The sequence below is a fragment of the Oncorhynchus mykiss genome, chromosome 4 (genome assembly GCF_057628025.1).
Source record: "Oncorhynchus mykiss isolate SJ-2025 chromosome 4, ASM5762802v1, whole genome shotgun sequence".
Taxonomy (NCBI): Eukaryota; Metazoa; Chordata; class Actinopteri; order Salmoniformes; family Salmonidae; genus Oncorhynchus; species Oncorhynchus mykiss.
In genome coordinates this window covers 342,869-357,075 of record NC_143025.1, presented here as the reverse complement: position 1 = coordinate 357,075, position 14,207 = coordinate 342,869, and the positions used below count along the sequence as shown (strand labels likewise).

The 14,207-nt window shown below is 46.3% G+C and overlaps 1 protein-coding gene across 2 annotated transcripts in view; it reads right to left on the bottom strand.

Moving 5' to 3' along the window:
* The window catches only part of LOC110522685 (anoctamin-1-like), a 335,378-nt gene that overhangs the window by 50,886 nt on the left and 270,285 nt on the right, over positions 1 to 14,207 (bottom strand). For both annotated transcript variants that reach the window (XM_090230797.1, XM_090230796.1), the window contains one exon: positions 6,600 to 6,674. In XM_090230797.1, coding sequence (XP_090086923.1) covers positions 6,600 to 6,674 — 75 coding nt within the window. The remainder of the gene's footprint in view (positions 1 to 6,599; positions 6,675 to 14,207) is intronic.

Below are 14,207 nucleotides of genomic sequence, written 5' to 3'. Positions count from 1 at the left end.
CTAACCACTAGGCTACGCTGCCGCCCCAGGATGTGTCTGCTTTGAGGACCTTAAACAGAATGTGACTGGCAGAACGGGTGTTGTATGTGGAGGATGAGGGCTGCAGTAGATATCTCAGATAGGGGGGAGTGAGGAGTACTGGGGGGAGTCTGGAGTACTTCTCCTGTCTTATCCGGTGTCCTGTGTGAATTTAAGTATGCTCTCTCTAATTCTCTCTTTCTCTCTTTCTTTCTCTCTCTCGGATGACCTGAGCCGTAGGACCATGCCTCAGGACTACCTGGCATGATGACTCCTTGCTGTCCCCAGTCCACCTGGCCGTGCTGCTGCTCCAGTTTAAACTGTTCTGCCTGCGGCTATGGAATCCTGACCAGTTCACCGGACGGGCTACCTGTCCCAGACCTATTATTTGACCATGCTGGTCATTTTTGAACATTTTAACATCTTGGTCATGTTCTGTTATAATCTCCACCTGGCAGAGCCAGAAGAGGGCTGGCCACCCCTCATAGCCTGGTTCCTCTCTAGGTTTCTTCCTAGGTTTTGGCCTTTCTAGGGAGTTTTTCCTAGCCAACGTGCTTCAACACCTGCATTGCTTGCTGTTTGGGGTTTTAGGCTGGGTTTCTGTACAGCACTTTGAGATGTCAGCTGATGTACGAAGGGCTATATAAATACATTTGATTTGATTTGATTTTGATTTGAGTGAGGCTTAAGAGGGTTTAATAAATAAGCATCAACCAGTGGGTCTTGCAACGGGTACACAGAGATGACCAGTTTACAGAGGAGTATAGAGTGCAGTGATGTGTCCTATAAGGAGCATTGGTGGCAAATCTGATGGCCAAATGGTAAAGTACATCTAGCCGCTCGAGAACACACTTACCTGCCGATCTATAAATTATGTCTCCGTAATCTAGCATGGGAAGAATGGTCATTTGAATCAGGGTTAGTTTGGCAGCTGTTGTGAAAGAGGAGCGATTACGATTGAGGAAACCAAGTCTAGATTTAACTTAAGCCTGCAGCTTTGATATGTGCTGAGAGAAGGACAGTGCACCGTCTAGCCATACTCCCAAGTACTTGCATGAGGTGACTACGTCAAACTCTAAACCCTCAGAGGTAGTAATCACACCTGTGGGGAGAGGGGCATTCTTCTTATCAAACCACATGACCTTTGTTTTGGAGGTGTCAGAACAAGGTTAAGGGTCGAGAAACCTTGTTGGACACTAAGAAAGCTTTGTTGTAGAGCATTTAACACAGAATCCGGGGAGGGGCCAACTGAGTATACGACTGTATCATCTGCATATAAATGGATGAGAGAGCTTCCTACTGCCTGAGCTATGTTGTTGATGTAAATTGAGAAGAGCGTGGGGCCTAGGATGGAGCCTTGGGGTACTCCCTTGGTGACAGGCAGTGGCTGAGGCAGCAGATTTTCTGAGAGGTACCTCAGAGGTAGTTAGCAAACCAGGCCAAAGACACCTCAGAGACACCAATACTCCTTAGCCAGCCCACAAGAACGGAATGGTCTACCGTATCAAAAGCTTTGGCCAAGTCAATAAAAATAGCAGAACAACATTGATTAGAATCAAGGGCAATGATGACATCATTGAGGACCTTTAAGGTTGCAGTGACACATCCATAACCTGAGTGTAAACCAGATTGCATACCATAGAGAATACTATAGACATCAAGAAAGCCAGTCAGTTGATTATTGACACGTTTTTCCAACACGTTTGATAAACAGGGGAAAATAGAAATAAGCCTATAACAGTTAGGATCAGCTTGATCTCCCCCTTTAAATAAAGGACAAACCGTGGCTGCCTTCCAAGCAATGGGAACCTCCTCAGAAAGGAGAGACAGGTTAAACAGGTCAGAGATAGGCTTGGTGATGATAGGGGCAGCAAGTTTCAGGGGCTCCTCTAGCCACATCAGACTCAGTGACTGCCTGCAGGGAGAAACTTTGTAGCGGGGCAGGGGAAAAAGAGAGAGATGCATCGGGGATAGTTGCATTACAAGGGGTGGGAGATGAGGAAATGTTGGCTTTGAAAGTTTAATGCTTAAAACCAGCAAATCAAATTGTTTGGGGACAGACTTGGTGGAGACAACCGATCACTGACGGTGATCCTTGATAAAGATTGCCACTCCCACACCTTTGGAAGATCTGTCTTGCCGAAAAAGGTTATAACCAGAAAGGTTAACATCAGTATTCAAAACACTCTTCCTTAACCACGTCTCAGTAACGACCAACACATCTGGATTGGAGCTGTGAACCCACACTTTCAATTGATCCATTTTAGGTAATAAGCTTCTAGTGTTAACGTGCAGGAAACCCAGGCTTTTACAAGAGCAGAAATCAGTGATATCAGAGCACCAGTCAGAATTGGATCTAGCAACAGTAGATGGGCCAGGGTGAACATGCACATTTCCAGATATCATCAACAGGAATACAATCAAGGCACGGCATAGTACAGGGAGATCTCCGCAGTGCTGATTTATGACATCTGAATGTGCATTAGATGGCAACAAGGTCATATTGTACAGAAATTTCATCAGGTAACATGAATACAAAGCCAGCGAGAGGTGGTTAGAATAGGATGGGAGGCCAAGAGTCTGTGTAACCAATAGAGAATCAGAGTCCCGAGTGTGGGAACAAACAGTCTGTCCCACGGATTGGTAAAGAAAATTCGTAGTCAACAAAGCACCCAGGAGTCATGAGACAAAAAGAAAAACACACAAGAACATTTTAAAATGTATAAAGACATTATAAACCATATAGGGCCAGAGTTTAAAACCTGTGCTGTTTGTAACTACTTGTGATAGAAGTATAGAAGGATGGTGATATATAGAGTGATAATTATCAGTATAGAAGGATAGAATGGTAATTAGAGGAATAAAGGTAAATAGCGATGGAGTGATAGATTGAGGTATAGCAGGATAATTTGAGGTATAGAAGGATAGAGTGATTGACGTATCAAAGATAGTAATAGATAGAAGTACAAAAGGATAGAGAAGGATAGAGGTATAAAAGGATAGATTGATAGATATAGGTATTGATTGAGGTATAGAAGGATAGAGCACTAGATAGAGGTATGAAAGGAAAGCGTAATATTTAGAGGTATAGAGTGATATATACATGTATAGAGTGATGAGGTGTAAAAGGATAGATTGATAAATGTATAAAAAGAGTGATTATAAATGGAGGTATATATTCATGCTTAGAGGTATAGATGGACAGAGTGTTAGATGGAGGTATAGAAGGGTAGAGTGCTAGATGGAGGTATAGAAGGGTAGAGTGCTAGATGGAGGTATAGAAGGATAGTGTGCTAGATGGAGGTATAGAAGGATAGTGTGCTAGATGGGGGTATAGAAGGATAGTGTGCTAGTTGGGGGTATAGAAGGATAGCGTGCTAGATGGGGGTATAGAAGGATATAGTGCTAGATGGAGGTATAGAGGGATATAATGCTAGATGGAGGTATGGAAGGGTAGAGTGCCACAGAGGTATAGATGGACAGTGCTAGATAGAGGTATAAAAGGATAGAATGCTAGATGGAGGTACAGTGCCTTGCGAAAGTATTCGGCCCCCTTGAACTTTGCGACCTTTTGCCACATTTCAGGCTTCAAACATAAAGATATAAAACTGTATTTTTTTGTGAAGAATCAACAAGTGGGACACAATCATGAAGTGGAACGACATTCATTGGATATTTCAAACTTTTTTAACAAATCAAAAACTGAAAAATTGGGCGTGCAAAATTATTCAGCCCCCTTAAGTTAATACTTTGTAGCGCCACCTTTTGCTGCGATTACAGCTGTAAGTCGCTTGGGGTATGTCTCTATCAGTTTTGCACATCGAGAGACTGACATTTTTTCCCATTCCTCCTTGCAAAACAGCTCGAGCTCAGTGAGGTTGGATGGAGAGCATTTGTGAACAGCAGTTTTCAGTTCTTTCCACAGATTCTCGATTGGATTCAGGTCTGGACTTTGACTTGGCCATTCTAACACCTGGATATGTTTATTTTTGAACCATTCCATTGTAGATTTTGCTTTATGTTTTGGATCATTGTCTTGTTGGAAGACAAATCTCCGTCCCAGTCTCAGGTCTTTTGCAGACTCCATCAGGTCTTCTTCCAGAATGGTCCTGTATTTGGCTCCATCCATCTTCCCATCAATTTTAACCATCTTCCCTGTCCCTGCTGAAGAAAAGCAGGCCCAAACCATGATGCTGCCACCACCATGTTTGACAGTGGGGATGGTGTGTTCAGTGTGATGAGCTGTGTTGCTTTTATGCCTAACATAACGTTTTGCATTGTTGCCAAAAAGTTCAATTTTGGTTTCATCTGACCAGAGCACCTTCTTCCACATGTTTGGTGTGTCTCCCAGGTGGCTTGTGGCAAACTTTAAACAACACTTTTTATGGATATCTTTAAGAAATAGCTTTCTTCTTGCCACTCTTCCATAAAGGCCAGATTTGTGCAATATACGACTGATTGTTGTCCTATGGACAGAGTCTCCCACCTCAGCTGTAGATCTCTGCAGTTCATCCAGAGTGATCATGGGCCTCTTGGCTGCATCTCTGATCAGTCTTCTCCTTGTATGAGCTGAAAGTTTAGAGGGACAGCCAGGTCTTGGTAGATTTGCAGTGGTCTGATACTCCTTCCATTTCAATATTATCGCTTGCACAGTGCTCCTTGGGATGTTTAAAGCTTGGGAAATCTTTTTGTATCCAAATCCGGCTTTAAACTTCTTCACAACAGTATCTCGGACCTGCCTGGTGTGTTCCTTGTTCTTCATGATGCTCTCTGCGCTTTTAACGTACCTCTGAGACTATCACAGTGCAGGTGCATTTATACGGAGACTTGATTACACACAGGTGGATTGTATTTATCATCATTAGTCATTTAGGTCAACATTGGATCATTCAGAGATCCTCACTGAACTTCTGGAGAGAGTTTGCTGCACTGAAAGTAAAGAGGCTGAATAATTTTGCACGCCCAATTTTTCAGTTTTTGATTTGTTAAAAAAGTTTGAAATATCCAATAAATGTCGTTCCACTTCATGATTGTGTCCCACTTGTTGTTGATTCTTCACAAAAAATACAGTTTTATATCTTTATGTTTGAAGCCTGAAATGTGGCAAAAGGTCGCAAAGTTCAAGGGGGGCGAATACTTTCGCAAGGTACTGTATAGAAGGATAGCGTGCTAGATGGAGGTATAGAAGGATAGTGTGCTAGATAGAGGTATAGAAGGACAGTGCTAGACAGAGGTATAGAAGGACAGTGCTAGATGGGGGTATTGAAGGACAGTGCTAGGTGGGGTTATAGAAGGATAGTGCTAGATGAGGTTATAGAAGGATATAGTGCTAGATGGAGGTATAGAAGGACAGATTGCTAGATAGAGTTATAGAAGGACAGAGTGCTAGATAGAGGTATAGAGGGATAGAGTGCTAGGTAGAGGTATATAATGCAAGATACAGGTATAGAAGGATATAGTGCTAGATAGAGGTATAGAAGGATATAATGCTAGGTGGAGGTATAGAAGGATATAATTCTAGATAGAGGTATAGAAGGATATAATTCTAGATGTAGGTATAGAAGGATATAGTGCTAGATGGAGGTGTAGACAGATAGAGTGGTAGATAGGAGTATAGAAGGATATAATGCTAGATAGAGGGATATAATTCTAGATGGAGGTATGGAAGGATATAATTCTAGATAGAAGTATAGAAGGATATAATTCTAGATGGAGGTATGGAAAGATATAATTCTAGATGGAGGTATAGAGGGATATAATTCTAGATGGAGGTATAGAGGGATATAATTCTAGATGGAGGTATAGACGGATAGAGTGGTAGATAGGGGTATAGAAGGATATAATGCTAGATAGAGGTATAGAAGGATAGAGCGCTAAATAGAGGTGTAGAGAGATATAATGCTAGATAGAGGTATAGGATATCATTCTAGATGGAGGTATAGAAGGATATCATTCTAGATGGAGGTAGAAGGTTATAATGCTAGATAGAGGTATAGAAGGATATCATTTTAGATAGAGGTATAAAAGGATATAATTCTAGATAGAGGAATAGATGCACAGTGCTAGATATAGGTATAGAAGGACAGAGCGATACTTAGAGGTATAGAGAGATAGAGTGATAAATAGAGGTATAGAGTTATACTTAGAGGTTTTGAATGATAGCGGTATAGAGGTATACAAGGATAGGGTGATATACAGATAGATGTATAGAAGGATAGGGTGATAATTAGAGGTATAGAATGAACTTAGATGTATTGAATGATAGAGGTATAGCTGGATAGTGATAATTAGAGGTATAGAAGGATAGTGATAATTAGAGGTATAGACGGATAGTGATGATTAGAGATATAGACTGGTGGTTATAATTAGAGGTATTGAAGGATAGAGTGATAGAGCTATATGGATAGAGGTATAGAAGGATAGTGATAATTAGAGGTATAGAGTGATAGCTAGTTCTAGAGCTGTGGATAGAGGTATAGAAGGATAGATTGATAGATTGATAATTGGAGGTATAGAATGATAGAAGTATAGAATGATAGTGATGGATAGGGGTAAAAAGGAAAGTGTGATAGTGACAGTACCATCATTAGAACGACGGACACGTTGATCATGTATCCTGGCAACCGATCCTCCAAGGTCAATGACTCTTGCTCCCTCTGCCAGAGGAACACAAACAAACACACAAACACACACACACGTTTAGCAACTACTGTTGTTAATACAGCTAAATCAAAGTAACCATTATGAAAATGTTTAGATTACCATAACTACCACGGTGAATACAGCTAGATCACAGTAACCACGGTGAATACAGTTACATCACAGTAACCATGGTGAATACAGCTACATCACAGTAACCATGGTAAATACAGCTAGATCACAGTAACCATGGTTATTATAGCTAAATCACAGTAACCATTGTGAATACAGCTAGATCACAGTAACCATGGTTATTAAAGCTAAATCCCAGTAACCATGGTGAATACAGCTTCATCACAGTAATCAGGGTGAATATTCAGAAACTGTTTTTCTTCCTGTAAGCATGGCAACACAGGAATTTTGATAGTGCACAGAAGGTTGTGGGTTCGCAGACCACTGTGTACAAGAGTAGGGACGGAAAGATCACCTTTATAGTAAAGCATTGCATGAATCTATCATTGTATTTGCAGTTTCAAGAAAAAACTGCCGTTCATAAGTATTATATGCAGGTCTTGGTTTTAATTTAACAGCCCGTCACTGACAAGGAAGAAGGCTATTTAAAGAGTGCATGGTGGGTGGAGGATTTTTTATTAATTTTATTTTTTATTTCACCTTTCTTTAACCAGGTAGGCTAGTTGAGAACAAGTTCTCATTTACAACTGTGACCTGGCCAAAATAAAGCAAAAACGTGTGACAAAAACAAGAGTTACACATGGGATAAACAAACGTACAGTCAATAACACAATATCAAAATCTATATACAGTGTGTGGAAAGTTAGTAAGATTAGGGAGATAAGGCAATAAATAGGCCAGAGTGGCGAGATAATTCCAATGAAGCATTAACATCTGAATGATAGATGTGCAGATGATGATGTGCAAGTAGAGATACTGGGGTGAAAAAGAGCAAAAATAAATAACAATATGGGGATGAGGTAGTTGGATGGGCTATTTACAGGCGGGCTGTGAACAGGTGCAATGATCAGTAAGCTGCACTTACAGCTGATGTTTGAAGTTAGTGAGGGAGATTTAAGTTTCCAGCTTCAGTGATTTTTGCTATTCGTTCCAGTCATTGGCAGCAGAGAACTGGAAGGAAAGGCTGCCAAAGTACGAGTTGGCGTTGGGGATGACCAGTGAAATATACCTGCTGGAGCAGGTGCTGCGGGTGGGTGTTGTTATGGTGACCAGTGAGCTGAGATAAGGCAGGCCTTTACCTAGCAAAGACTATAGACTATAGATGACCAGGAGGTCGCAGTGGTGGGTAGTATATGGGGCTTTGGAGACAAAATGGAAGTAACTGTGATAGCAAATTGAATGCAGTCTGAGTAGAGTGTTGGAGGCAATTTTGTAAATGACATCGCTAAAGTGAGGGATCGGAAGGATAGTCAGTTTTACGAGGGTATGTTTGGCGGCGTGAGTGAAGGAGGCTTTGTTGCGAAATAGGAAGCCGATTCTAGATTTAATTTTGGACTGGAGATGCTGTGAGTCTGGAAGGAGAGTTTACAGTCTAACCAGACAACTAGGTATTTGTAGTTGTCCACATATTCTAAGTCAGAACCGTCCAGAGCAGTGATGCTAGGCAGGTGGAGGAAGCGATCGGTTGAAGAGCATTCATTTAGTTTTACTTGCAATTAAGAGCAGTTGGAGGCCATGGAAGAGTATTGTATGGCATTGAAGCTCGTCTGGAGGTTTGTTAACAGTGTCCAAAGAAGGGCCAGAAGTATACAGAATGGTATCGTCTGCGTAGAGTTGGATCAGAGAGTCAACAGCAGCAAGAGCGACATCATTGATGTATAGAGAGAAAAGAGTTTAGAATTTAGAGTTTAGAATTTAACCCTCTGGCACCTCCATAGAGACTACCAGAGGTCCGGGCAACAGGCCCTCCAATTTCAGGGTTACGGTTGGAGTCACTGACAGGGTTACGGTTGGACTCACACTGACGGGGTTACGGTTGGAGTCACTGACAGGGTTACTGTTGGAGTCACTGACAGGGTTACGGTTGGACTCGCACTGACAGGGTTATGGTTGGACTCACACTGACAGGGTTACGGTTGGACTCGCACTGACAGGGTTACGGTTGGAGTCACTGACAGGGTTACGGTTGGAGTCACTGACAGGGTTACGGTTGGACTCACACTGACAGGGTTGGACTCGCACTGACAGGGTTGGACTCGCACCGTCAGGGTTAGACTCACACTGACAGGGTTACGGTTGGACTCACACTGACAGGATTACGGTTGGACTCACACTGACAGGATTACGGTTGGACTCACACTGACAGGGTTACGGTTGGACTCACACTGACAGGGTTACGGTTGGACTCACACTGACAGGGTTACGGTTGGAGTCACTGACAGGGTTACGGTTGGAGTCACTGACAGGGTTACGGTTGGAGTCACTGACAGGGTTACGGTTGGAGTCACTGACAGGGTTACGGTTGGAGTCACTGACAGGGTTACGGTTGGAGTTACTGACAGGGTTACGGTTGGACTCACACTGACGGGGTTACGGTTGGAGTCACTGACAGGGTTACGGTTGGAGTCACTGACAGGGTTACGGTTGGACTCACACTGACAGGGTTACGGTTGGACTCACACTGACAGGGTTACGGTTGGACTCGCACTGACGGGGTTATGGTTGGAGTCACTGACAGGGTTACGGTTGGAGTCACTGACAGGGTTACGGTTGGACTCACACTGACAGGGTTATGGTTGGACTCAAACTGACAGGGTTACGGTTGGACTCGCACTGACAGGGTTACGGTTGGACTCGAACTGACAGGGTTACGGTTGGAGTCACTGACAGGGTTAAGGTTGGACTCGCACTGACAGGGTTATGGTTGGACTCAAACTGACAGGGTTACGGTTGGACTCGCACTGAAAGGGTTACGGTTGGACTCGAACTGACAGGGTTACGGTTGGAGTCACTGACAGGGTTACGGTTGGACTCACACTGACAGGGTTAAGGTTGGAGTCACTGACAGGGTTACGGTTGGACTCACACTGACAGGGTTACGGTTGGACTCGCACTGACGGGGTTATGGTTGGAATCACTGACAGGGTTACGGTTGGAGTCACTGACAGGGTTACGGTTGGACTCGCACTGACGGGGTTATGGTTGGAATCACTGACAGGGTTACGGTTGGAGTCACTGACAGGGTTACGGTTGGACTCACACTGACAGGGTTACGGTTGGACTCACACTGACAGGGTTACGGTTGGACTCACACTGACGGGGTTACGGTTGGAGTCACTGACAGGGTTACGGTTTTAGTCACTGACAGGGTTACGGTTGGACTCGCACTGACAGGGTTACGGTTGGACTCGCAATGACAGGGTTACGGTTGGACTCACACTGACAGGGTTACGGTTGGACTCGCACTGACAGGGTTACGGTTGGACTCACACTGACAGGGTTACGGTTGGACTCGCACTGACGGGGTTGTGGTTGGAGTCAAAGACAGTGTTACGGTTGGAGTCACTGACAGGGTTACGGTTGGACTCACATTGACATGGTTACGGTTGGACTCACACTGACAGGGTTACGGTTGGACTCGCACTGACAGGGTTACGGTCACACTAATAGGGTTACGGTTGGACTCACACTGACAGGGTTACGGTTGGACTCACACTGACAGGGTTACGGTTGGACTCACACTGACAGGGTTACGGTTGGACTCGCACTGACGGGGTTGTGGTTGGAGTCAAAGACAGTGTTACGGTTGGAGTCACTGACAGGGTTACGGTTGGACTCACATTGACATGGTTACGGTTGGACTCACACTGACAGGGTTACGGTTGGACTCGCACTGGCGGGGTTATGGTTGGAATCACTGACAGGGTTACGGTTGGAGTCACTGACAGGGTTACGGTTGGAGTCACACTGACAGGGTTACGGTTGGACTCACACTGACGGGGTTACGGTTGGAGTCACTGACAGGGTTACGGTTGGAGTCACTGACAGGGTTACGGTTGGACTCGCACTGACAGGGTTAATGTTGGACTCAAACTGACAGGGTTACGGTTGGACTCGCACTGACAGGGTTACGGTTGGACTCGCACTGAAAGGGTTACGGTTGGACTCACACTGACAGGGTTACGGTTGGACTCACACTGACAGGGTTACGGTTGGACTCACACTGACAGGGTTAAGGTTGGACTCGCACTGACAGGGTTACGGTTGGACTCGCACTGACAGGGTTACGGTTGGACTCACACAGACAGGGTTACGGTTGGACTCACACTGACAGGGTTACGGTTGGACTCGCACTGACGGGGTTGTGGTTGGAGTCAAAGACAGTGTTACGGTTGGAGTCACTGACAGGGTTACGTTTGGACTCACATTGACATGGTTACGGTTGGACTCACACTGACAGGGTTACGGTTGGACTCGCACTGGCGGGGTTATGGTTGGAATCACTGACAGGGTTACGGTTGGAGTCACTGACAGGGTTACGGTTGGAGTCACACTGACAGGGTTACGGTTGGACTCACACTGACGGGGTTACGGTTGGAGTCACTGACAGGGTTACGGTTGGAGTCACTGACAGGGTTACGGTTGGACTCGCACTGACAGGGTTATGGTTGGACTCAAACTGACAGGGTTACGGTTGGACTCGCACTGACAGGGTTACGGTTGGACTCGCACTGAAAGGGTTACGGTTGGACTCGCACTGACAGGGTTACGGTTGGACTCACACAGACAGGGTTACGGTTGGACTCACACTGACAGGGTTACGGTTGGAGTTACTTACAGGGTTACGGTTGGACTCACACTGACAGAGTTATGGTTGGAGGCACTGACAGGGTTACGGTTGGAGTCACTGACAGGGTTAAGGTTGGAGTCACTGACAGGGTTACGGTTGGAGTCGCACTGACAGGGTTATGGTTGGAGTCACTGACAGGGTTACGGTTGGACTCGCACTGACAGGGTTACGGTTGGACTCACACTGACGGGGTTACGGTTGGAGTCACTGACAGGGTTGGACTCGCACCGTCAGGGTTAGACTCACACTGACAGGGTTACGGTTGGACTCACACTGACAGGGTTACGGTTGGAGTTACTTACAGGGTTACGGTTGGACTCACACTGACAGAGTTATGGTTGGAGGCACTGACAGGGTTACGGTTGGAGTCACTGACAGGGTTAAGGTTGGAGTCACTGACAGGGTTACGGTTGGAGTCGCACTGACAGGGTTATGGTTGGAGTCACTGACAGGGTTACGGTTGGACTCACACTGACAGGGTTACGGTTGGACTCACACTGACGGGGTTACGGTTGGAGTCACTGACAGGGTTACGGTTTTAGTCACTGACAGGGTTACGGTTGAACTCGCACTGACAGGGTTACGGTTGGACTCGCAATGACAGGGTTACGGTTGGACTCACACTGACAGGGTTACGGTTGGACTCGCACTGACAGGGTTACGGTTGGACTCACACTGACAGGGTTACGGTTGGACTCGCACTGACGGGGTTGTGGTTGGAGTCAAAGACAGTGTTACGGTTGGAGTCACTGACAGGGTTACGGTTGGACTCACATTGACATGGTTACGGTTGGACTCACACTGACAGGGTTACGGTTGGACTCGCACTGACAGGGTTACGGTCACACTAATAGGGTTACGGTTGGACTCACACTGACAGGGTTACGGTTGGACTCACACTGACAGGGTTACGGTTGGACTCACACTGACAGGGTTACGGTTGGACTCGCACTGACGGGGTTGTGGTTGGAGTCAAAGACAGTGTTACGGTTGGAGTCACTGACAGGGTTACGGTTGGACTCACATTGACATGGTTACGGTTGGACTCACACTGACAGGGTTACGGTTGGACTCGCACTGGCGGGGTTATGGTTGGAATCACTGACAGGGTTACGGTTGGAGTCACTGACAGGGTTACGGTTGGAGTCACACTGACAGGGTTACGGTTGGACTCACACTGAGGGGTTACGGTTGGAGTCACTGACAGGGTTACGGTTGGAGTCACTGACAGGGTTACGGTTGGACTCGCACTGACAGGGTTATGGTTGGACTCAAACTGACAGGGTTACGGTTGGACTCGCACTGACAGGGTTACGGTTGGACTCGCACTGAAAGGGTTACGGTTGGACTCACACTGACAGGGTTACGGTTGGACTCACACTGACAGGGTTACGGTTGGACTCACACTGACAGGGTTAAGGTTGGACTCGCACTGACAGGGTTACGGTTGGACTCGCACTGACAGGGTTACGGTTGGACTCACACAGACAGGGTTACGGTTGGACTCACACTGACAGGGTTACGGTTGGACTCACACTGACAGGGTTGGACTCGCACCGTCAGGGTTAGACTCACACTGACAGGGTTACGGTTGGACTCACACTGACAGGGTTACGGTTGGAGTTACTTACAGGGTTACGGTTGGACTCACACTGACAGAGTTATGGTTGGAGGCACTGACAGGGTTACGGTTGGAGTCACTGACAGGGTTAAGGTTGGAGTCACTGACAGGGTTACGGTTGGAGTCGCACTGACAGGGTTATGGTTGGAGTCACTGACAGGGTTACGGTTGGACTCGCACTGACAGGGTTACGGTTGGAGTTAGTGACAGGGTTACGGTTGGACTCACACTGACAGGGTTACGGTTGGAGTCACTGACAGGGTTACGTTTGGACTCACACTGACAGGGTTAGGGTTGGAGTCACTGACAGGGTTACGGTTGGAGTCACTGACAGGGTTACGGTTGGACTCACACTGACAGGGTTACGGTTGGAGTCACTGACAGGGTTACGGATGGAGTCACTGACAGGGTTACGGTTGGACTCGCACTGACAGGGTTACGGTTGGAGTCACTGACAGGGTTACGGTGGGAATCACACTGACAGGGTTACGGTTGGAGTCACTGAAAGGGTTCAGGTTGGACTCACACTGACAGGGTTACAGTTGGAGTCACTGACAGGGTTATGGTTGGAGTCACTGACAGGGTTACGGTTGGACTCGCACTGACAGGGTTACGGTTGGAGTTAGTGACAGGGTTACGGTTGGACTCACACTGACAGGGTTACGGTTGGAGTCACTGACAGGGTTACGTTTGGACTCACACTGACAGGGTTAGGGTTGGAGTCACTGACAGGGTTACGGTTGGAGTCACTGACAGGGTTACGGTTGGAGTCACTGACAGGGTTACGGATGGAGTCACTGACAGGGTTACGGTTGGACTCGCACTGACAGGGTTACGGTTGGAGTCACTGACAGGGTTATGGTGGGACTCACACTGACAGGGTTACGGTTGGACTCACACTGACAGGGTTACGGTGGGACTCACACTGACAGGGTTACGGTTGGACTCACACTGACAGGGTTACGGTTGGACTCACACTGACAGGATTACGGTTGGACTCACACTGACAGGATTACGGTTGGACTCACACTGACAGGGTTACGGTTGGACTCGCACTGACGGGGTTATGGTTGGAGTCACTGACAGGGTTACGGTTGGAGTCACTGA